Below are 26,377 nucleotides of genomic sequence, written 5' to 3' on the forward strand. Positions count from 1 at the left end.
CAGGCCTACCGCAAGGCAGGCCCAGCGCGCGCCAAGGGCCACGGCTGCGTGGACCGTGCTGCGCGGGCTGCTGCTCGCACGCGCATGGGCAGCCCTTGTGGCTGCCGTGTGTGTGTGAGTTTGTGCTCATGCGTGATTCTTGAATCTACAAGAGTCAGTGTATGATTAAGTTTCTATTCCTAATTGGATAAATTAATTAAATAGAATTCATGTAGGATTCTAATTCCAATTAATTCGCATCCTACTAGGATTACGATTCCTTTTCCATAACTCTATAAATAAAGGCCTAAGGGTCATAATTTATACACAAGTTTCAAAGTATTCAAAAGTGAGTTTTTGAGAGAAAATCAAACACACATCTTGCTCAAAAGTGCCGAAATTTTCTAGTACCTTAAGGGCGATTCTAGTTGGTCAATCTTAAGGCGGATCCGGACGTGTTGTGGACTATCTACGGAGGGACGACACTTGGAGTCCTAAAAGACTTGTTCTTGTTCGGTTCGGGCGCAGCTAGGGAGGGCACGCAACAAAGAGTATGCATCTAAATTATGCTATATGATTATGTGTAAATAATATGTTGTCCTGGGTTAATGGTTGTTTCCGCATGATCTATGTAATGTCATATGTATCATAACCTAACAGCTGATAGTAGCCTTGCTGACCTACTTTAAGGGTTTGAATCACGATTTTTGATTATACATTACCCCGAGTCAGCAAACTGATAGTAGCCTTGCTGACCTACTTTAAGGGTTTGATTCTTCTGCTTTGAATTCCTCGACTTTCTTTCATTTCATGGACCATAACAGGCCTGGCTCAATCGGCCTTTTTGGGTTAGTGACTACACATAAAACTTTCTAAGGACGCTGGCGTTCCATGAATTTTTTAGCGCTGTTCCACCCATATCCATCAGCCTAAAAGCTCCTGGTACGATTTCTTCCCATATCTGATAAGGCCCCTCCCAGTTTGGGGTTAACTTTCCTTGGACCTTTGCCTTGCCTGTAGCTGCAGTTCTGCGGAGCACCAGGTCTCCTACTTCAAGTTGTCTGTGTTTTACTCTTTTGTTGTAGGCATTACTTATGCGCTGCTTGTAAGCCGCCGATCTGATTTCTGCTCTGAGTCTGATCTCTGGTAGAAGATCCAGCTCCTGCTTTAACAGTTTACTGTTCTTGTTTTCTTCATAATGCTGGATCCTGAATGTAGGTAACCCTACTTCTGCTGGTATCACTGCTTCTGATCCGAAACATAGACGGAATGGGCTCTCTCCCGTTGCTTCCTTAACGGTGGTTCTATTTCCCCAAAGTATCTCTGGAACAATATCGGCCCAACCGGCCTTATAGTCGTCTAGCTTCTTTCTCATTGCTGCCAGTATCTGCTTATTGGCAGCTTCTGCCTGTCCATTGCTTTGGGGATGACAAACAGAAGAGTAGGCAAACTTGACCTTGTACATACTCAAGAAACTTTGAACTGGCGAGCAATCAAACTGTACCCCATGGTCCATCACGATTGCCATCGGTAATCCGAACCTGGTGATTATATTTTTCCATATGAACTTTTTGACCTGATTTGCAGTTATCTTTGCCACCGGTTCTGCTTCTATCCATTTGGTGAAATAATCGACTGCCACTATCAGAAATTTTCTTCCACCGGATGCCGTTGTGAATGGTCCCAGAATGTCCATTCCCCACTGGGCGAACGGTATTGGATTTAGGATTGGCATGAGATCGTTTGCAGGACGATTGATGACTGCTGAAAAAACTTGACATTTTTCACATTTCTTGACGTACTCCTGTGCGTCTGTTAGCATTGTCGGCCAGTAGTATCCTTGCCTTTGGCATTTCAGTGCAAGGGTTTTTCCTCCCTGATGATTTCCACACACTCCTTCATGTATTTCTTCTATCAGTCGTGCCGATTCGTATGCTGATATGCATCGTAACAGAGGCAAGCTAAAACCCCGTTTGTAGAGTTGGCCTCTGATGATTACAAACCAGCATGAGTTTCTAATCAACCTTCTTGCTTCCGTTTTTTCTGCAGGCAGTGTTCCATCTCTCTTGTATGCCCACAAGGTGTCATACCATTCAGGTTGGCTCGTGATTACCATGACCTCTTTTCCCAATACTTCAGTGCTCCTTCGATGCATGACTTCCATCATTACTGATTTTACCAGAGCACTTGAGCTGGCCAGTTTTGACAGGGAGTCTGCCAGCATGTTCTCTGATCGGGGTACTAATTTTATTTCGAAGCTTTCCAACTGTGCCACTGACTGTTTAAGCTTTTCGGCGTATCGTTTCATGGATTCTTCCTTCGTTTCATATTCTCCTGAGAACTGGTTTGCAACCAGCTGTGAGTCGGTTGTGAGCATGAGCCTACGAGCACCAGCTGCCGTGCAGATCTGTATGCCAGCGATTGCGGCTTCGTATTCTGCCTCGTTGTTTGATGCCTGGAAAGAGAACTTAATAGCATACTCGAACTGGTCTCCTTCTGGTGAGGTAACTATTACCCCTGCTCCTGCCCCTGATTTGGTGACCGAGCCGTCTACTGCTACTTCCCATATTCCTTCCTTTATTTCCTCCTCCTGGTATGATGCTTCGACTATGAAGTCAGACAGTGCTTGGGCTTTTATAGCCATTCTGGGCCGATACTCCATGTGAAACTCTGATAGTTCAATCGCCCATTTTAGGAGTCTGCCTGATGTGTCCATTTTTTGCATTGCTTTTTCCAGCGGGTAGTTTGTGAGGACTTGGATCCCGTGTGCATCAAAGTAAGGTCTCAGCTTTCTGGCTGCAATCAGTACTGCCAACCCCAACTTTTCTATCAAGGAGTACCTCGTTTCTGCTTCTTGCAGGATGTGGCTGACAAAGTACACCGGTATCTGTGTTTTATCTTTCTCTATGATCAGAACTGCTGCTACTGTGTGTTGAGAAGCAGATATGTATAGCTGCAGCGTGTCCCCTTCCTCTGGTCGGGCTATTGTGGGTAGGACTTGCAGGTGCCGTTTTACTGCCTCAAAGGCTGCTTTTTCTGTTTCTCCCCACTTGAATTTCTTGTTTTGCTTTAACACGTTGAAAAAGGGCAACGACCTGTCTGCTGATTTGCTGATGAACCGGGTCAATGCGGCCATTCTTCCTGTTAACTTTTGCACGTCCTTTATGCAACCGGGTTCTGGTAGATTCATAATTGCATCTACCTTATCTGGATTGGCATCGATCCCCCTTTCGCTTACTAGGAAACCCAGGAACTTTCCTGATCGGACCCCGAATACACATTTCTTGGGGTTTAACTTCATCCTGAACCTCCTCAGAGTTTCGAAAGTTTCTCTCAAATCGTCAATGTGGTCGCTGGCCAATCGGCTTTTTACTATTGAGTCATCCACATATACTTCTATGTTCCTCCCTTTCTGGGAAGCAAATACCCTGTCCACCAACTTCTGGTAGGTTGCTCCTGCATTCTTCAGCCCAAATGGCATAGCCTTATAGCTGTATACCCCTGAATCTGTGATGAAGGCGGCCTTCTTTCTATCGGCTTTACACAAGCTGATTTGGTGATACCCTGAGAAGGCATCCAGGAAACTCAAAAGAGCGTGGCCACTTGTTGAATCTACCAGTCTATCGATCCGTGGCAATGGATAGCAGTCCTTGGGGCACGCCCCATTCAGATTGGTAAAATCTACGCACATTCGCCAACTGCCATTTGACTTTTTTACCATGACTACGTTGGCCAACCATTCGGGGTAGTCACAAACTTCTATGAACCCTGCTTCCAGCAGTTTTTCCACTTCTTCTTTTATTGCAGCATTTTTTTCACTGGAGAAATTTCTCTTCTTTTGCTTTACCGGCCTGACTGACTTGTCTACATTCAGACGATGCACTATGATGTCTGGGCTGATACCGGGCATTTCATCTGCAGAGAAGGCAAAGACGTCTGCATTTTCTCGTAACAGGCCGATGAGATTGACCTGCTGATCTGCCTCCATATCGGCACCTATTCGTACCGTTCTTTCTGGAACTCCTTCTACCAATTCAATTTCCCGAGTTTCTCCATCTGCCGCCGGCCTTGGGATGCAAACCGGCCTTTCATCAAAATTTTCCATGCTCAGATCCCCTCTCTTTCTTTTGGTTGGCATGTTTGCTTCTCGGGTAAGGTTGGTTTTCGGCACCATTCTTCCTGGTGCCTTTATCGCTGTCAGATAACACGATCTGGCAGTCTCCTGACTGCCATGTACCCTTTCTGTTCTTTCCAGATTTGAGAGATATATCATGGTCAAATGATATGTGGACACCACCGCCTGTGCGTCATGAATGAATGGTCGACCAATTATTACGTTATACGCTGCTGGTACTTTTATCACCAAAAAGTCGACCATTAAGTCCCTGGTTGATGATCCTCTACCTACTTGAACCGGTAGACGGATACTGCCTTCTGGATAGACGCTGGCTCCAGAGAATCCGATAACGGGATAGCTCACCCTTGCTAACTCTCCGTGATCTATGTTCAGCTGGGTGAAAGCTTCCCAGAATATGATGTTCGCAGAGCTGCCTCCATCAATCAGGCATCTCTTGACGGGGAAGTTTGCTATCTCGAGTTCCAATACCAGCGGGTCATCATGGGGATATATAATGCCGCGACAATCGTCCGAGGTGAACGTGATGACCGGTAGGGGGATTGGTTCCGGCCATTTCCTTGCGCTATGGTAACTCACCAAATGCCTGTGCTCCTCTAGATTTCTTATTGCCCCGCTGACTGTACCTCCATGCACGGGCCCTCCAGAGATCACCCAAACCGTGGGTCTCTTTCCCCTATCGGCCCCATCTTTGCCTGTTTCCGGTAATGACCGGATTTCTTGCCGGGATGGTGGTGCCTGTTCAATCCTACCAGTGGGTTGTGCATACCCTGGCTGAGTAGGTGTATATGGGGCATGACTATGCGAACTGCCCTGCCTGTTATTTCCTCCCTGGCCTTCCTGTCGAACCCTGTACTGGGATAGGTATCCCCTTCTTACCAGCTCTTCGATGTTATCCTTGAGCTCTTTGCAATGCTCCGTGTAATGACCATGATCATTATGAAAAGCACAAAAGTTCTTATTGTTACCTGGGGCATCCATCGGTAACGGTTTTCTCCACGCTGCTGATTTATTTACTGCGTAGATCGTGGCTCTGGCGGTGTTCAGGGGAGTGTACACCTGGTAAGCCCCTATCGGCTGTTGTCTATTCGGATATCCCCCTCTTTGCTGATGGCCCTCCTTTCTACCGTTATCTTTCCGGTAATTGTGTTGCTGTATGGGAACATGATCCTTCTTGGCCGATTGTACTGCCTGATTTCCCCCCATGGGTGATATTAGCATCAGCTCATCACTCCTGATATACTCATTTGCTTTTCTCAAGGCCTCCCCCAGCGAGGTAAATGATTTTCTTCCCAGGTACCTTTTGAACTCGCATTCCTGCATCCCTCTCAACAGAGCCAAGACGGCTATTTCTTGCTGTAAATCTGGTATTGTGATGGATTCGTTGTTAAAACGAGTAAGGTATTCTCTCAGCGGCTCTTTCGGCCTTTGTGAGATTGACATCAGTTCTCCAGATGTTTTCTTTCGTTCAACCTTGCTAATGAACCGCCTCACAAAGTCCTCTTGAATCTGCCGAAAACTGAATATCGATCCGGCCGGCAACTTCTTATACCAATCGGCTGCCACCCCTGATAATGTGGTTTGGAACACTTTGCACCACATGGCATCTGAGTCAGAATACAGCATCATGTGTTGTTCGAAAGCGGTGGAGTGATTTTCGGGGTCTGTGGTTCCGTTGTATTTGCACGTCGGCATCTTTACTTTCTCCATAGGTTGCTCCAGTATACCCCTGCAGAGTGGGGAGTCTTTGGGGTGTATGGTTCGCCTCATCGGCTCCTGATGAGGTAGATATCCTTCATATCTATTCCAACCTGGTTGTGGAGACTGTACGATGTACTCTTCGTGATACGATGTCGATTCCCTACCAGCAGGAAACGACCCTTCTTGCTCTGACACCGACTCTCGGCGTCTAGTGGACCTTTCTCTGCGCCGAGAGCTATGCCTTTTTCTTCTACCCGGATTTTCACTCTGTACAAGTATTGGTTCAGGTTGTGCTGGCAGTACCACTTCATGCTCTAGGGTTTCGTAGAGATTTCTAACCGGCATCGCACCCGGGCGATTGCCGGTAACCACGATCTGATTTCCCTCTATCCTCCTTGAGGACAGTTCAGCCATTGCTTTCATGACGGCCGACGCCGTCAGCAGCTGTTGTGGTGTGAACCTTTGGGACAACGCCGAGAGGTTGCTCTGAATCTGTGGGGGTGATGGGGAATCCTGTGCCCTTTCTTCCATGGACGTTTCGTCCTCTATGATCACGTCGTTCGGGTCTTCAAAACCTGGGGGGGCAATGCTTATCTGTGACTTGAGTGTTTTTGGGGGAGGATCGGTAAGTGGTGTGACTTGGCTGGTTGAGACAGGTAAGAGAGAAGGTTTGACTGCGGGTTGTGCTACTGATGTTGGTGTGATCACTGCTGATTGTGGGAGATTGTTGTTTTTTCTAGGTTTTTTGTTGTTGGTATCCATGATGGCTGATTTACTTGACAAGGTTGGGAAGTCCCCTCCTTCTAGCGCCAATTGTTCCGGTAGGATTTGGGAACGGTTGGAGATGTCTTGTTGGTCGAGTGCTGCTGTTATCCTGATGATATCCTGCGCAGATAACAAAGATGAACTAGCCTCGAGGGTGATTCGAGGATCCCCCCTCCGATGCTAAAGTCAGGTATGATGAGTGATAAGTATTTTGGTTTTAGTGGAAATGATTGTGTTTGCGTACCTTTTGTCATAAATGAAGCCCATATATATATAGGCGCGGGTCGGGCGTACGGACAAATGGGTCCTACCCGATTGATAGCGACCCGTTGACCTCTTGGTTTGGTCACGTGCCTCCTCCCTACCGGCTTGTAAGAGATGCTGGTAGGGAATAATAACTGCCGTTAAGGATTATTTGCTTTTATCCCTAACAGCTTGGCGATGCTACCAGCCAGCTGGTAGCATACCCGTACAATAGGTAAGGCATGATTAGAGATCTTTGAGCAATGTTAGGTGATACAAGGGAGAAGCTAGCAATCCCATCTAACCGATGTGTAGCATGTGTTATGCGTCAAACAATGAGCAAAATAGTGAGAAGTATAATACAAGCAGTAAATTCAGCAGCTCGGAAAGATGTAGAGAAATAACCTTGCATCAAGCCCTTCAATTTCAAATGTAAAAAAACTTAGTTGACAACTAACTCGGTCTTGATTTTGCAATACCTAATTCACCATCTGAGTAATGCCAACAGGATTCCACGGCCCAATATTTCCAAATTGCAGTGCTAGCTCCAAGAAATCTGCACATAGTTTACAGTCTGGATAAGCTGAAGTTTTCAAATGAAGTCCTTTGCAGCCGACAAAAGCTATATTACTAAGGATTGTATTGTGTTTACTCAAATAAACATGGTAATTTATTAAAGCGGAGAAAGTATCTCAGTTTTAATTTACCGCCTCTCATCTGGAAGCACAAGTAAAATGGATCTTTCTCACTTGTAAAGCACAAGTAAGAGGGAAATAAGACTCTTCTATTAAGACCCATGAAGAAGTGATATTATTAATAGACCTTTTTTAATTTAGGAAAAGAGCTCGAATAGAGAGAGAGAGAGAGAGAGAGAGAGAGAGAGATGTCACACTAACAAATGAGAGGAACAAGGATCAACTGGGAAAGGCATGGCTAAGGGAAAAAGAGCCAAAATTTTGTCACATTGATAATCAAAATGGACGACACTCCTCCCTTTAAAAACTTTAGAAAAACAAACCATACTATAAAGAACCACTACCAGGTGTACAATAGAGTAATATTTCAGAAGATAGCGACATTAGACCTGTAGACACCTACTTTTGTCCCCATTCCCGAAAGGGAAGGTTCGATGATGAGAACATAAAATCTCCACTTGGCAACGCATCTCCTATAAATAACGAATCTCGATCACCCTTTTCATTTCACCCGAACCTGCTATTTATAGAAACCTGCTAAAAATAGTAACTGCCGTAACGGGTAGTTGCTAAAAGTGGCAAGACATAAAAGATAGAAACCTGTCAGAATTAGGTGTTGCACTGTAACACCCTAATAATTCCTTGCTTTTATAAAACCATTTTCCAACTTAAAATAAAGGAATTACTAAAGCATTACCGCCACCGTGATAACGGTTAAGGCTATTACCAGAATTACGCAGCGGAAATAAATGTCAACTAACTTTTAAAAACATAATAAATTTAATATTGAGGCCTCCTACAATTTGGAACCATAATGGCCCAAAACCCAAAGTATAAATATTTCAAATATTTCAAACATAATTAAAATAAAGTTAAATAAAATAGTTTCAAAGAACTAAAGCATGCAACTCTCTCAATCATCCCAAGCCACATGATTTCGATCGTACTTGATCTACCAACCTGCTATATTAATCTACTCCCCAACAATGCAAGTGCAAATGATGGATCATCATAGGGTCATTAAGGCAAAGGCCATGACCAAAACACACAAAGCACGTAGTCAGCAAAAGCTGAGTACTTACAAGAATAGAGTAAATGAAACCAAAACATGCATCACTCACTAAGTACTAATCAACATGCAAAAGCCATATAATAATTAACAAACAATCATGAGATACAAGACTCGACTCTTGCACTACTACAAAAAAGGGAATAGAGAACTGTTAAAATAGGCTTTAGAGGACGCCTGAGGAGCGTTCTCCTGCTAAGCGATCTCTATAGTTTAGAGGACGGTTGGGATAGGCGTTCTATATACATATGAATGGAGTACGGTGGTCTCAGCTAACCGTTCTCTATTCCCTTCCGTAAATCAGAAAATATAGAAGGAATAGAAAACGGTTGAAACACTTAACTGTTATGTATTTATTAAAATAGAGGACAGCTGCTTAGATAGGCGTACTCTATTCTTCCTTTTTTTACATAAACATAGAGGACGGTGTTCTTAGATAACCATCCTCTATTCCACCTTTTTTTATTAAAAAAAAAAAAAAAGAATTTGCATAAACAAGCATTAAATATATTAAAAATAACGTATGTTTTACAATTACTTCTATGCGTGGAAAGGGAAAAAAACATGATGCAACAATACCCCTCCCCTTCTTTGTACAGGTTCATTAATCAAGCAAGAAAATCAGCATGTGGTGTTCTTGAATGAGCCTGCACATCAGTAGGAGCAGCAAAAGGTCGGTGTTCGCGCGACTGGAGAAACTTCAGCTTGCAGCACTCCGGAATTCCCTGAAACATGTAATACATCACAGCCAAGCTTCTCAACAATGGAACATAAAAGCTACAGAGGTTCTGGTTCAACAAAAATCACACAAAAACGAAGTAGCAGAACAGTCATTTAAGATCTTAATAGTAAAGGATCAGTTTCGATCATGCAAGTACTAGATAATTCAGAATACAGGCTGACAACAGACCATATAGGCGATACAGTACCACAATGAACATTAACTAAAGTTTGCGTGAAAGATTTTTCATCAACAGCAATACCCAGTAATTTCAAAGGAAACATCATTAAGTTACACAAGAAAGTATAGATCATAAAACATATGAAAGGCTGATCAGAATATCTTTTGTTCAGTTTGGTTGATCTGAATATCTGATACTTAGTTATTTTGTGACAGTATCCTCGTCATTCATCACAGATTATATATCAACATGGGTAGTTGGGCACGGCCAAATAATTCTTTTCCCCGTAACAAATAATAATTAGAATTTCCTTACAATAAATAACAGAAATACAAAGCACAACTAATGAATGCGTTATTATGAGAAAAATCCGAAACAGCCTAATACCCGAAGCTCCCTCTGTCTTTCACGTTATATTCTCATAGGAAGGTATTATCAAATGATGAATCAACTCTTACATCTGCAAGAGAGTAATAACAACATCTTTCCATCAGGATAAATTAGAAGACGCAACAGTTTTTACCTGCCAATTATATATATATACAAGAAGTAATGGATTTTCTTAGTGTATTTCTAAATTTTAATTTAATAAGAACAGCGACAAAGCACTTACTGGCATGAGGGTGAAGCTGGTACACATATTAGTATATGCACTTAGCAATTAGATGCATATGAAAGCCAAGAGACAATCATAGGAAAGCTAACAAGTGAGTGGGCACACTGGCCAGTGGCCACATGGCACCAAGTATCCGTGCGCATTAACTCATGACATGTCAACTAAACACGGGACAGTAACTGAGCAGACATGCCATAGTGTCATAAAGAAACACCCAAGCTATGGAATGATGTTGCAATCAGGTTCCAAAAGGATGTTGGGAGTTCTATGAAAAAATAAAAAGAAGGGGTTTTCAAACTTTACTTACATATTGGGCAAGTAAAAAGGTAAACCTCCTAGCATCAGAAAATCAGGGCGTAATCAATTCTAAGGCTACAGGGGCTCACGACGTAAATTGATGACTAAAGGAAACCATGTATATATAGATTAAGCTATATATATATATATATATATATAGAATAAGCTAGCAACTAAAGGTGCCTGTACGGTTCTTAAGGGATACAATTTAAAAAAAGAAGTTGAAGTCTTTTTTTATTCCAAACTTAGGATATCGCCAGACAAACACAGACAATAATCTTTGCACATTTTCAGCAGCTGAAAAATCACACTCAGGAAGTAAATCAGAAATAAAAGGAAGCTACTTTTTTTCCATTGTCATTGCCAACAGCCCCAAGGTCTAACCACAAAGTTAAGTAGACAATATTATTAGGCTGTTTTATGGAGCTTTGAAGCAGTGAGAATTACCAGCAAAAGAAATGCTACTGCACCCAATAAAGAGAGGCCAAGAGACACCGTAACTTGGTGGCAAAATTTGCCATACACATTATAGAAAAAACACAAATACTGAAATCTTAGCGTCCCATCAGCTGAAATTTGAGCCTCAAGGATGCGAAGTAGAACTTGTGATCTATTTTGAGTTAACTTAAATGACTATTAGCTGTTATCACTTAACATTTTAATGAGTGAAACCACTAATATACTCAGACAACTGCACACTGAGTGTTGAGTGGTAAAATCTAGGATGTGGGATGAAAGTAAGGCAAAGCTCACTTTTTACCATGTCCCGTTGCATATATTGTACTTTTGAAAAGCTTACAGTTGAAATACAAGTTTAAGATTCAGTGGTGGAGTGATTTTACTTAACTGTTTGCACAACTGGAGGAGCTTCAGTATCTGAAATTCTGAATACAACCAACAATAAATTCTTGGGAAAAAACTAAATCAAAGGCACCTTTATATCAGTAGGTGAGGGCTTTGAGGAGCTGACATCAAGACCTTGGTAGACCTGCATCATTCGAAAAAGGGGAAGAGAAAATCAGAAAATCAAGGTGTCATTAAGTGATCAACGAAAAAAGATGCCATAGGAAACTGAATAGCAGGTGTCGAGAAAGGCAATACAAAATCAGACATCACATACCATCATCAACGTTCAGTTAGTGGCATTGTCGAGAAAAGACCATTGATCTAGATGCATTTTTGAACCTGGAAAAAGACTGCGAATCATCTGCAAATTAACCACACTAACCTCAGAATTTGGAAGCTGGCGCCCACCGGAGGTTGCGAAGCAGTCAGATGGCGGTCGGTGCAACAGAACGGTGGTGCAGATGTGTAGCGGCGGTTGAGGGTTGAATAAGCAATAAGCAATTTAATTGTGCGCTGCTTAATTATGTGCGTTTCTTGTTTTGGGTTTTTTTTACTTTTAAATTGTTTAATTTTTGTTTTTCAAAAAGATGGTTAAATTTTGTTAAGTGAGGATAATGATTTGCAAAACAACGTCTTTAGTCTTTACTCAATTAAAAATAAAGGTTTTAAATTAAGGTTTTTTTTTTATCATAAAATAATTTTGTAAAAGATTATAAGACGGTTATATTGGACACAGCTTTCTATTCTATTAAGTATTTTAATTTAATTATTTATTTTTGATATGGTAAAAAATACAAGACGGTTAGGTAAGATAACAGCACTCTATTCTTTTCTTCACACAACTGTTATTAAAGAAATGCGTTCTCTATACTCCTAGAAAACGTTTAGCAAACTTAACAGTTCTCTATTTAGCGTTTTCTATTCCCTATTTTGTACTAGTGTTGACTCAACTCTTGACTCACAATTTAATTAAAATAAACTTCGAACGGGCCAAAAGAATAATCCACAAAGGGAAAAGGTGATGGGAGCCAACCATACACCAAATATAATAATAATAAAATCGGGCCATACCGACAGAATTCCTGCGCATAATATAAATGAAACAACGTCTTGTATCATTAGTAGGAGTACGAGCTTTCCGGCAAGACTCCCCCCATTGTTCATACTCAAGGTATATACGTTCCAAGAGTTTTGAAGCTTGTTCCGGTTGCACTTTACGTTTATTAATATTTTAATAAAGGCGAACTCAAGACTCGACAACATTCATACATACAATTAATAAACAACAACCAAAACAATCTTATTTTAATGTTTTAAGACTTGTGATCAACCAAGCAAGACACTTGTGATATTACTACCATGTTCCTCCTCACCAAAGTGAGACTCCACATCATGCATATTAACATGAGGGTTGTGCCCTTGCACGACAAATCCTAATTCATTTCATACATAACATTCCCAACTGAACCCTACATGTGCGGTGGCTTACGTGAGCTAACCCTTCACATGTGGTAAAATAAATAGTACAACGAGGTACAAATAAATGGCTCAAAGTATACTAGACATCCCGTACAATAGCATACAAATAATTAATCCATCCCTTGCATGTGAATTGAACCATACATGCATAAATAATGAACAACATGATTGACAATGAAATCCATACTCATAATAATTTCAACATGCTTGTTCAACAATTAATCCAACAAATCCAACATCACAAATCACATGCTCGTTCACCAAAATAAACATGATTCAACATAATGTAATTCACATCATCAACAATCATGTAATGTCATTGACAAAAAGGTGTGGTCGCCCTAGACTTGTACGTACCTTGAATACCTAAGCGTATGGGCCACTTTGCAATAACGAGCACTCAACTAGAAATCACCTCCTATCATCAAAATAATGAAACTTAAATTATTTCCATGTTCATTAAATTTCCAGCAACTTTATAAAAATTAAAACCTCCTTTAGACTTTAGAATTCAATCGGTTTTCAATAATAAAATCGTCTCAATTTGCAAAATCAATCCCTAGTACGAAAACATACTTTTTCCGCCTTTAAAATCAATAAAAATCGACACTTTAAACCTTTATTCTAATCTGAAAATATAATTGATTATCATAATTAAAATCATCACCTAATTATGCTAATCAATTGACTCATTAGGTCTAGGTTAAAACCCTAACTTGAAAATCCCAATAACACTAGTTTATTATCATAAAAATCAATGCTTTATTCAATAAACAAATCTGAAAATTCATCCTTTGATAATTAAAACAAACCTAATGAATCACAACACACAAATCCTCAAACCACGGTATTCATAACCGGTTCCCAGCATTTTAATTACTCAAAACAATATTAATATAGTAATTTAAAATACGGAATTTAAATAGAATAGGTAAGGAAGAAGAGAATTATACCAATCCGGCCTATAGCACGGAACAATCACGAATTAGGGTGATTGGGCGAAAAGAATTGAATTACGAACACGAACAACACACACACACACACGCACGTCTGTGTGTGCGCGCGCGGGAGAGAGGTGCGACGAGCAGGGCTGCGCGCAGGGGCTGGCGCGAGGGCGCGAGGACTGGGCTACAGGGGCTGGCGTGAGGGCGCGCAAGAGAGCCGAGAGCGAGAGATAGGGTGTGGGTGTGCGAGGGAAGCAGCAGCACACCACACGACAACAACAACACTCGACGCAGCAACAGAGGAAGCAAGGGGAGGGAGTTGTGTCGTGCGAGATGCACGAGCAGCAACGAGCGAGAGGGGGACGAGGGCTGTGCCGCGCGAGAGGCACGAGCAGCAGCGACGCAACGGCATGAGGCTCGTGCTTGCGGGCCGAGTGAACCGGACGAACAAAGGGAGAGAGAAAGAGGAGTGTTGGGCAAGAAAGAGAGAAAATAGGGTTTATGAACTTTAGGGGCTCATTTAATGATGGGGAGTCCTATTTATAGGCTCCCTAATCCCTTGATGGGCTAGGCTTAGGGTATTTGAGTTGGGCTTAGGAATTAAATGAATTGGGCTAGCTTAGGATTTAAATTAAACTGTTTGGATTGGGCTTGATTAATAAAACGAACTGGACTTTTTATTTAAAACCCGAAGCTTTAAAAATCATTTGCAACTCATTTAATTTCCCGACTCAAGAATTAAATTAGTTTCGTAATTAATTAAAATAATAAATATTCTAATTAATTAAAATACATTAAATACATTTAAATATTATTTAAATGCTAATAAATCGTAAAATGCTTTATAAATATAATAAAATATATTTATAAATATTATAAATATACGAGGTATTACATGCACTCCAACATAAATCCTAAAAGAGATAGAATTTGCAAGAGGAATCCTGTTCCTAGTATAATTCGAAAATAAGAGTTACGTATTAATTAAAATCCTAACGAACCTAGAGTTCGTAACGGGCCCAGACGCATTCCGTCATAAAGTTAATACGCACTAAAATACTCGGATAAGTCTCAAACACTCTGGATTCTAAGAGTCCAAATCTGACAAAGAACTCGGCCCAAACATCATTTTCAACGCCCAGCCCTGGGCGCTGAAATTGCCTGGATCCCATTTTCAACGCCCAGAGCTGGGCGCCGAAATCTTTAACGCCCAGCCCTGGGCGCTGAAATTACCTGGGTACGTGTTCTCTCCTAATTCTTCTTGGATTAGAGCTCTAAAATTCTATCTTTCCACGAACTCTTTTCTATAAATACAGCCCCAAATTCGATGTGAAAAGGACACAACACACAATTCATATTCTGAGTGTTGACTCCAACCCCTAAGCCTAAGCCTCATGCTGCGAAATTGATCCCGCATTCTGTCGCAATCGATCCAAAAATCGAACAGAACGTATCCTGTCCCTTGTAGTTGAAAAATTAAGCCCGGATACTGGAACCTTGCCCGGAAACTTGAGATTCGTTAAATAAAAGGAGAAATAGCAAAGCCAAAGTGGTTAGTTTTCTGAGAACCGTGACGCACCTCTCAAGGGTGCGTCGTAATGTGTCCCTTCGCATGATTTAATCGCTTTCCTCGCCCTTTTATAAAACTGTTAAACTATTAAATCTGATTTTCCTATCACGCCTAATAAAGATAATATCTTGGGAAATTGAACTATCATGCTATGTCCCTTAAATCAATCTAAACAAGATAGTCACGATCGATCTAGTATTATGTGTTGCATATTGTTAAAATCAATTCAGATTAGTTTAATAGTTAACGCATGTCCCTTCAATTATTTATGTTGAGCTAGTAAGGATATCCTGCCTCTGGAGTTATCGAAGAGAGAGTACTCCTCTCGGTATTTACAGTCCCCCGAACCCTCAATCTTTACCCTGCGGGTGTACGTTGAGCGATCCCCACACCAGGGATCACAAGGGAACCTATGGCCGTCGTGGTCAAACATAATTGCACTCCCTTTATGTCACGATAACCGGGTTTTGTCAGTTTTTCTCATTGTCGTTAAAAACTGAATGGCGACTCCTATATTACTAGTCAATTGGGTGTAAACTCACAGGAAATCCAATTACACTTGATTTGACAAAAAGAAACGTCACGCCCACGAGGGACGAGGTCACGCATTAGCCTCGTGCTTTTTCGACCCCTTCACAGTGGCGAATCCACTGGGGATAGTGAAGGAAATACTCGTGCTCGTAGGTAATCAAAATAGCCGAAGGGTGAAACGATCCTACCCCGCGCTTATTTCCCCATCAAGTTGGGACGACCTGAAAATCAGCATATTAATGTGAACGGGCAGAACCGCATAACGAATCTTGGCTCCCTTGGGATGTTTCATCTCGGGAGTTGGGACTAAGGATACCCATCGCCAACCGGGGGGTGCATACGCTTCGAATGTTGTCCATTCGGCACTTTTCGCTAGTAGTACACCCGTCCAAAACCCAATCGCTCGCCCACTAAGTCCCTCTCATTGGTGCATGCTCCCTTGGCTTACATCGTGATTGGCCTCTTGGGCGAAATTCGTCTGTTGAAGGCACTACCTCGACCGGGGCATGTGTTGGATCTGCGATAGAAGAGGTACCAAGCCGGTGCAAATACTACCCATAGAAGCCTATCATAAACTACATGACATATTATTATTTTGCCTCATGATGTAATGTTAGTTATGTGTAGCGAATTATGTGATTGTGTGTGACAAATAATGCTAGAAAACCAACGACCTTAAAAATTGCCCAAACATTCGTAAACCAATTGGCCAAAGAGTTATACCAAGATACGTGTTCCGCAAACCCGAGCGATCGCCACAAAAGTAAGCGACGCTCGGGATGGCCCGTAACGAATCCCACAAACGCTGCACAACGCGTAAAGGACGTTATTAGGCAAGCACGCAAAATCAAAGTCGCATAAACAAAAAATATACGTAAACAGAATACGAGTACCAGTCAGGGATGCATTTTCAGCGCCCCTGGCTGGGCGCCAAATATTTTCACGCCCACTGCTGGGCGCTGAAGTTGCTGCCTGGCCTTTTGGTCAGGCACAGCAGCCTCGGTGCCCGCGCATAAAAAAATACGTAGCAATAAAAGAAAATTCGCAAAATTGCTACAAGGGCGTACGAAAAGGCACTCGATTCTAAAAGCGACTAAAAATATATATATATATATATATATATATATATATATATATATATATATATATATATATATATATATATATATATATATATATATATATATAAATAACTCTTTGTGTCGTTGTTAGGCTTCCTATAAACGACAATGTTCGGCACCAAAACCGAGCATGCTAATTAAATGACCTTGAATGTCACATGGGCAAAGTATTCAAAAAATGATGTTCAAATAAAGTTTTCAAGGAAAAATAATGATCGAATAAAAAATAAATAAATCCGAGTCTAGACTAGGCTATGCCAAAGTATAATCTAAATCCTAAGTCTTAGTTGTCTTATACATAGAATCGGTCCTAATGCTTGGTGTCGTTCTGCAAGTTAAAAGGTTAAACCATATTGAGTCTCCCTTCCTAACATTTAAATCAATAAGCACCCATATGTAATTGTGATCCCTTGCTAAGAATCTACGGCCTCAATATTCTCTCTCACCAATAAAAAGAATATATCATGTAATTCAAGTATTTGCAAAATGGAAACAGTCACATTCTGAAAATCATTCCTCCATAGTCGCACAACCCCCAAAGTGAACCTAAGGTGTCAATACCATTGGCGAAAAAAAATTAATTAATGGCCTCAAGGCTCAGGATCACATTGGGTCACGACTATCATAGTCCTCTCGAGCCACTCGCTCCTTAAAATACTCCTAAGTACGGACTAAAAGATTTTCCATGAATGCAACATGACAAACCATGAAAATACCCAAATCGGCATGCCATAAGGCTACCATCGGGGTAAAGCAATACACACTAAGAGGGAAACCGCACTAATGATTCTAGTCTTGCAAAAAAGAAAATTCGATCTCCCCAACTAACTATTTTGCCAACATTAAGCAAAATGGCGCGTGACAAATGAACACCCAAGGGTTAAAATCTAAAGTGTCAACCAATGAAAGTTATGGTCCAATTAGCCTAAGTCTAAAAGTTGCTTGGTCAAGCATTATAGGCTTACGCCACGTCATTATTTTGAGTCTAGGCCACCTCCTTGTATTCATACACAGGTTATAATCAGAAAAATTAATGAAAGTTCGAGTCTAAATCACAACTTCCAATTAAATCCCGGAAACCGGAATCTGAAAAGAAACAAAAAAATTATTTTCGATGTAATTCTTTCGTTAAATTTCAATAAAGTAAAAACAACATTTTGAATCTACGCTATTTGCACATTTTAAGGAACGACTAAATACGCTTGCAAAGTAAGACAATTTAAAGGTCCACCCTAGGCCTACTAAAGCTAAAGGTCCACTATAGGCCTACCAAACGAGGCTCACTCAGTCTCGCCTCGTGACTCAAAGACCACAACCATCTACCTTTTAGCCCAAATAAAAAAATTGAAGGATTTATGTTGGGGAGAAATCCTAAGCAAAAAGAAAAAAAGAGAAAGAGAAAAGGGAGAGCGAAAAGAGCCATGAAATACTTAAAGAGAAAGAGAAAAGGGAAAGCGAAAAGAGCGAGCCATGAAATACTTCGTCCGTACCTCCCAAAGTGCGAAATTTACCCAAATAAACGAAGGAAAAGAATTGAGTCAACCAATCCAAATCATGCCACAAAAACTACATAAAGTTCTACGATGTCTACCCCTTCCAATCCTTATGTTCTTAGACGCCTTCGCTCTGGGGCCCCTGTTCAGCTCATTTAACCCATCCATGTTCTCATTGCCATAACCCAAGAAACCATTACCCCAACTCTTGTTCTTGAACTTGTTATCAACTGCAAACCACGCACGGCCATTGACACGTGCGTCATACCCATTATTTCCAAAGCCCAAACCTGCTCTTACACCACCATTAGCATAATGACCATATAACTTGTTTGGATACATCCTGTTGATATACCCTTGAGTCGTCCCCATGCTACTCATTGGCCTTGGTTGATGTAAACTCATGACACTAGCTTGAGGCTGCAAATTGTGAGTCCTAGCAGATATAATCCTCATGCTTGACCAATACCTATACAAATTATCCTATCTCATTCAACCCATCTTTCAAACCGTCTTGAGTCACGAATAAAAAAGAAGACAAATAAAAAGTACAAAAAAAAATAATAAATAATAAAAAAGCAAACTTTGCAAAGCGCCTTTAAAAGTTCGTCTAAAAAGAAAAAGAAGCATTTAGCGCACCAAAAAAGATCCGCCCAGAAATCATTTTCAGCGCCCACAGCTGGGCGCCGAAATTTTTGACGCCCCAGCCTGGGCGCTGAATCTCTCTGCTTGCCAAATTTTGTCCAGAAGTGCTCGTCATTTTATCCGTGCACGGAAAAATAACGAACACTTGGAGGGGTACAACACGTATTCAGATATACGTACCAAAAAACACATGAAAAGATATACGTATCAAAAAACACATGAAAAGATTTTTGTGCAAATACATGTACTTAAAAAATAAAACAAAATTTTGGCTTACGGCAAAGCGACAGATTAAAATAATAATAAACTTCACTTATATATATTATACTAAAAGAGAGGAAATCAATGTGGAGCTGACAAATGTCACTCTCTGATTTGCCTCTCTTATATTTTTTTAAAAAAAAATTAATTCTATAATTATTTTGTTAACATTCACCTTATAAAATATTTGATTCTAATTTCCTAAAATAGAATATCCATCCTACACATGCGGTATATTTTCTAAATTATATTCCTATATTTTAGTAACAAATTCTGCAAACTTCCAATGCCACCACCATGAAATCAATGTAATTTCCATACAAAAATGAAACAATTGTTAATCGTTCAGTCTACTTCACTTTCAGTATTAAGCACAATAATAAATTGCATCTCTAATCTCTTCCAAGCTCCTCCGCCATCACTAACGTTAATATAAGGTTAATTGTCGATTATCCCATTCGTACTTCGAAGGTCTTTCCGACTACCATAGTAGGTAGAAAAAAAAGGGGGGGGGGGGGGGTTGGGTTATCATAATTAGCTTTAAATATGATTTTAATGTAGTGCTAAATTGTTGGTTGCCGATTACATATTGGATTTGCTTGACGGAAATTACGATGTCTTGAAGGTTGATGAGAATTGGTGTTGGTCGGATTCGCCTGGAAGATTTATTAATCGATGAGATTTGAGGGATATTTGAACACGAAATTTAAAATAAACTATGATAGGTGACTTGGACCAATAAAACGAGTGGTACACCGAATGGTACAAAGTAATGGGGCAGAGGATTTCGAACCATATTTTACAGCCCTATAATCTCACACACATAGTATACAAATCCATGAAATAGGGTTGAGAATCGTAATATCAAATGGTTCATTGCTTTGTACAAAATATAATATGCATAAATGATACTTACTAAAATTGCTACTACATATAATTTATACGAAGTACTAATTTCCAAAAGGCAAAATATAATAATATCAACATTTTAAGAATTTATGTCATATAATGAATACGGATATGCTTACCAAACATTAACTATTGGTTTAATATATATACTTCATATTTAACGAGGTTGTCTCAAACATTTTATAGGCCCAATGTTAACTAACAAAATGAGACCCCTAACCATATTTTTTTATGACGGATCATAACCTATCCTTACTCTCAAATATCAAAATTGAGTTTGCCCACCATCTCATTATCGTAATATTTCTATATGAAGCACGAAAATAAGTATTCACTCATATTATTGAAGTCCTTAAGGGAATGTTGATTGAAATATTTTTGACTAATATATTGTATTCTCTCTATCTACATATATGCTACTAAAAGACAGGAAATTAGTATTTGTATTCTCTCTATCTACATATCTACATATATTGTATTCTCTCTATCTACATATATCCAACATAAATCCTAAAAGAGATAGAATTTGCAAGAGGAATCCTGTTCCTAGTATAATTCAAAAATAAGAGTTACGTATTAATTAAAATCCTAACGAACCTAGAGTTCGTAACGGGCCCAGACGCATTCCGTCATAAAGTTAATACGCACTAAAAGACTCGGATAAGTCTCAAACACTCTGGATTCTAAGAGTCCAAATCTGACAAAGAACTCGACCCAAACATCATTTTCAACGACCAGCCCTGGGCGCTGAAATTGCCTGGATCCCATTTTCAACGCCCAGAGCTGGGCGCCGAAATCTTTAACGCCCAGCCCTGGGCGCTGAAATTACCTGGGTACGTGTTCTCTCCTAATTCTTCTTGGATTAGAGCTCTAAAATTCTATCTTTCCACGAACTCTTTTCTATAAATACAGCCCCAAATTCGACGTGAAAAGGACACAACACACAATTCATATTCTGAGTGTTGACTCCAACCCCTAAGCCTAAGCCTCACGCTGCGAAATTGATCCCGTGTTCTGTCGTAATCGATCCAAAAATCGAACAGAACGTATCCTGTCCCTTGTAGCTGAAAAATTAAGCCCGGATACTGGAACCTTGCCCGGAAACTTGAGATTCGTTAAATAAAAGGAGAAATAGCAAAGCCAAAGTGGTTAATTTTCTGAGAACTGTGACGCACCTTTCAAGGGTGCGTCGTAATGTGTCCCTTCGCATGATTTAATCGCTTTCCTCGCCCTTTTATAAAACTGTTAAACTATTAAATCTGATTGTTCTATCACGCCTAATAAAGATAATATCTTGGGAAATTGAACTATCATGCTAAGTCCCTTAAATCAATATAAACAAGATAATCACGATCGATCTAGTATTATGTGTTGCATATTGTTAAAATCAATTCAGATTAGTTTAATAGTTAACGCATGTCCCTTCAATTATTTATGCTGAGCTAGTAAGGATATCCTGCCTCTGGAGTTATCGAAGAGCGAGTACTCCTCTCGGTAGTTACAGTCCTCCGAACCCTCAATCTCTACCCTGCGGGTGTACGTTGAGCGATCCCCACACCAGGGATCACAAGGGAACCTATGGCCGTCGTGGTCAAACATAATTGCACTCCCTTTATGTCACGATAACCGGGTTTTGTCAGTTTTTCTCATTGTCGTTAAAAACTGAATGGCGACTCCTATATTACTAGTCAATTGGGTGTAAACTCATAGGAAATCCAATTACACTTGATTTGACAAAAAGAAACGTCACGCCCACGAGGGACGAGGTCACGCATTAGCCTCGTGCTTTTTCGACCCCCTCGCAAGACCCAGTTGCCAATAAGTAATGAGAACAAATTAGACAACCTCATTAGCCCATCAAAAAACAACATATCAATATCGGAAACTAAAGACATCAGAATTCAGAGACAAGCAGATAAAAAGCATACGAGGCAGGAAAACACGCAAGTTATAGATAAGAAACCTCCATAAATAGACCAAAATATGAATCTCTGATATAGGTTGGGTACAATTCCCATATCAGTGTACAAGATCTATATGCATGGTATGAATCAGGCTCGACAGCAAATAGCCAATACTAAGAGGCATATAAAAAACAATAAGCATATTTAAAAGAACGGCAAAGTAACAAAAAGAAACATCCCCTTAGAGTCCTAATTGAACATATTTTAAATCTAAGTGAACCACAGACTACAACACCAGGCTGATGTTTGGAATGTTATGGACACTCTTGGGTATGATAAGCACAAGACGCTGAAAATTTTCCGAATACCTCAGCGCCATATTACCAAACAGTAGGGAAGGCAGCTACAGAAAATAATAATTGTATATGCCAAAGAGATGGGAATGATTCTCCGCCTAGCTTCATGCCTTCATCACTTCGATGTTCCTCAATTCGTGGAAATAGTATTAGACAATCAGAAATTCTAACATCGGAAATGCAATCAAACCCTAATTATTCAGCAATTGAATTAGACAAACAGCCTTATGAACAGAAATAATCAACTAAGGTTATCAAAATAGTGATTCTACTTTGAATTGGAAGGGACTCTTAAAATCAAATCCTAAAATCGAATCGTAGAATCGTAAAATTCTACGAACAAGTGTAATCAAGATTTTATTCTCAAATGTCATTTAAAGTGCTTATATTATAGGGAAAAACATAATAATTGAATATCTAGTTGTTTAATAGTTAAATAAGAAATACTTAACAATATTTTTCTATTAATTACTTTATCGGCATGATTCAAATTTACGAGGTTTTCCCTAGTTGGGAAAAACGTCTAGAATCGTGTAAAATCGTATATCGAATCGTACGACATATTTGAATCGTAGAATCGTAACTTCGATTTGAATCACGATTTTAATAACCATATATCAACAAATGTGAAACCTAAAAAGAGTAGTGCAAGAACATAAGTATGAAATTGAACAATCCGGAGGAAGTAACAATAAAGACGACGAGATAAGAGAAGCAGAAAAGTAAGGCATAGCATGGTATGAAGAGAGGGCGGAGATTGCTGGGTGAAATGATGTAATAGAGAAAACAAAGCAATATAGGAGAGAGAAAAAAGGCGGGAGAGGAAAGATAAAATGGGTGCTCTTCACTGGGAGATGTAAGAGAAAAGGAAAGCATGGAAAGAGAAGAGGTTGTAAGAAAGGCATCATCACAGGGTCGGGGGCAGAATGATAATAACACTATTTTTAAGGAAAACGACAAAAAAATGAAGGAAACCGGGGGCAAATCCAAAATTGTATAGATATGGATACATCCTATTCAACTTTGCACAGTACCAACCAACCCCCAACCCCAAGGCCTCTGCGATTTAGTGTACAATAAGCAAACTTGAAGTAAGTTCCGACTCAATCATGAGAAAGAATTAAAAATATATAGGCTCCTTATAAATTTTACCAGGGTAAACACTTACAAAAATCTCATAGCAAAAATGACAGGGAAAACAACTACAACAGAAATGTGGAATAAGAAAACTCAAAACAAAATTATTTCAGTAATGACTTAGCACTAAATTTTTAAATGGATCTCACTACTAGAAAAAGGGTTTATAGCGACAAACTTTTTCGTCGTTATAAGTCTAAAAAGTCGTCGTTAAAACCTTTAACGATGAACAAAGTTCGTCGTGAGTTTTGTCGTAATAGCTTCCGACGTTATTAGCATTAACGTCAACGTTCGTCGTTAATTTTACACGACGAAGTTATTGTTTGTCGTTACTTATTAACGACAAGATTGTTTGTCGTTATTTATTAACGACAAAATGATTGTTTGTCGCTATTATGTATTCAATGACGTCGAACAAACAACAAATAACGACCAACAAAGTTGACGTAAAAAGGGAATCAAATTGACACAAATAATTTTAATTATCGTCCAACAAACTATTTCGACGTTAATGTAACTATATAAAATAAATATATTTTTCGTTAATATGAAAAGTATGTATAACCTGCAATTCATTCAAAATCATAATAAGTATATAGAATAATAAACTAAATTTTCATTAAACGTAACCAATCACAAAAGATTTATAATAAACAATTTCAATGTTAGTCAAAACAACCAAACTAGTAAGATCAAATAACTTGGTTTGTACTAAGAGTTAAATCTCAATAATTCCTTGTTCTTAAACAAAAAATAAGAAAATTTGCACCAAATATCCAAAACTGATGTGAAGCAGCTTTGACCTATTTTTGCATTTCTGATCCACATTGTGAAGTTGGAATAGTAACATTAAGTTGCGAGACCAATGTCGCATCCAGATTGTGAAGTTGGAATAGTAACCCTAAACCCTTAGACTCTACCAAGCTAACACGTTCCTTCATTTCATTGTTCTCAGAATGTACTTCCTCCATGCGATTTGCAAGAACTTCATTCTGCTTGTTGGAGATCTCGAGATTTTGATTTAAAAACCTGTTGTACTGCCTAGCAGAACAAAAAGAAATTACATTAGTAACACGAAGAATACATTTGCAAATGGTTTGACAAATCTTTGTGCTATGTATGAGTCAATGAATGAGCTTGACATTTCCTTTAATCTACTGAACAAGGCACTTGAACTGCACAGTAATGAGGTTATAAATATAGATGCATTTTCCTCCTTCCCTTATTCTTCCATCTGTCATGTCATGCATGTCTCTGAGCAGAAACCTTAAGCTAAAATTTCAGTAGTTCTTACTGCAATGAAAACTGCTTGTGTAGTAATTCTGTCTTCTGACTCGTTGCTTTTCTTGTTTCATAGTATAAGTTTTTACCAAATTGTTAACAACCAAATGTGCTTCGGCTTGCAGCAATAGAGAAATAGCTACTAGCATGTGCCAAGATTGGCTTCATTCGGCTTACTAGCTACACTTATTCAACTGACTATTCAAATCCACAAGAAAATTAAATTGACTAGCTAGCTAAGTACAACTTCAACAAGATTGTGTTAATTATTCAGTAAATCTTGGTACAGAGGATAAACGTTGGCCGGTTGCCCTCCAATTCGGGTTCAGAAGTTAGATTGTCCTACCATCAGCTATGAATAATGGAACTACTCTTGTATACTCCATACCTGGCCAGTTGTATTATTGCGCTTCGACTTTTTTAACAGTATTTCAAAAGTGTAGCTTCTGATACTTTTAGCACATGCCAATTTCCAACTATGTTGGTTTAATTATCTCTTGTTGAGTAATCAAGGCTTGAACTAGCTCCATCTAATTCCTATTTCTATTAAACTGCACTTCTGCTACTAGGAGTAAATAAAAATAGAGAATTTTCAAAATTTGCATTTTCTTTGAAGTTAAAAAAATACAGAACTGATACAAACTTCTTGAAAATTCGAAGCTAAAAAATACATAACTAGATAATTACTCCAAAAAAATTCTTTGGTACCACCAAAACTGCCAGTTAGGGCCAATTGTTAAAAGTTCGTCTTCTTTCATAAGAACACCTCTTGATAGCCTAAACAATTCAATTGCTACTGTACTAATTTTGGGACATCCATTGATATCCAAAACAAAAAGCTTCTTGAAACCCGCAATCATAGATTTTGAATTAAACCCACCAGAGTAATTCCCTACTCAGCTGATGCAGTGAGCAACAATATAGGGAATTTATCCAATTTGAGTTTATCCAGGCCAAAAAAGAAAAAAAAAAGCTAAAAAGCAAATTTCTGGAATTTGAGGGGAAAAAAATAGAACATGGATGAACAAATACTGGAAGATCTTCAACCGTTCCCAGAACTATATTTCAGCAATATAAAGCATAAAATCAACCCGAAATTATAGCACAAATTCGACAATCTAAGCACAAATTCGAAATATAAAACATAAATTCGACAATTTAAAGCATGAATTCGACAATTTTAAGCATAAATTCGACAAAATAAAGCATAAATTCGAAATTTAACGCACAAAATCGAAAATAATTATGAAATATGAGAAAACTTGCACTAGTAATCGCCTGTACCTTGTGAGAGACGACAAAAATCCACTTGAAAAGGAACCAAAATCCTTTTCTCTTTAGCTTTCGGTAGACAAACCCAATCAAACTAGCTTCAATCCTTTTCTCTTCATCTTTCGGTAGACAAACCAACTGAAATTCTCAGGCCATTTGAGTGATTTAGGAGAAGAATTGGAAGAGAATTGTGGAAAAAGAAAAATAGCAAGCTCTTGGATCTAGG

General features: G+C 39.4%; 1 protein-coding gene and 1 long non-coding RNA gene across 3 annotated transcripts; both read right to left on the minus strand.

Moving 5' to 3' along the window:
* Window positions 1-835: 835 nt before the first annotated feature.
* LOC110796343 (uncharacterized) lies at window positions 836-7,621 on the minus strand. The gene is made up of 4 exons (XM_056835629.1): window positions 7,531-7,621; window positions 7,312-7,379; window positions 7,158-7,241; window positions 836-6,700 (listed from the first exon to the last, which is right to left on the minus strand). Exons 1-4 carry the CDS (start codon window positions 7,619-7,621, stop codon window positions 836-838), a joined length of 6,108 nt encoding a protein of 2,035 aa, XP_056691607.1.
* A 1,451-nt stretch (window positions 7,622-9,072) lies between these two features.
* LOC110803183 (uncharacterized) lies at window positions 9,073-11,863 on the minus strand. 2 transcript variants are annotated; one of them, XR_002537399.2, is made up of 3 exons: window positions 11,631-11,863; window positions 11,523-11,587; window positions 9,073-11,390 (listed from the first exon to the last, which is right to left on the minus strand). It is a non-coding gene; the product is annotated as an uncharacterized lncRNA (long non-coding RNA). The 2 variants fall into 2 exon arrangements; XR_008927451.1 differs by having other exon boundaries at window positions 11,523-11,863.
* Between the last annotated feature and the right edge of the window lie 14,514 nt (window positions 11,864-26,377).

This window comes from Spinacia oleracea, chromosome 2 (genome assembly GCF_020520425.1).
Source record: "Spinacia oleracea cultivar Varoflay chromosome 2, BTI_SOV_V1, whole genome shotgun sequence".
Taxonomy (NCBI): domain Eukaryota; kingdom Viridiplantae; phylum Streptophyta; class Magnoliopsida; order Caryophyllales; family Amaranthaceae; genus Spinacia; species Spinacia oleracea.

Coding starts and splice junctions, on each gene's coding strand:
- LOC110796343 (XM_056835629.1), bottom strand. CDS start 7,621: ATGGGTCTTAATAGAAGAGTCTTATTTCCCTCTTACTTGTGCTTTACA. Junction 7,380..7,530: donor GTGCTTCCAGATGAGAGGCG/GTAAATTAAAAC, acceptor AACTATGTGCAG/ATTTCTTGGAGCTAGCACTG. Junction 6,701..7,157: donor TTCTCACTATTTTGCTCATT/GTTTGACGCATA, acceptor TTATCTGCGCAG/GATATCATCAGGATAACAGC.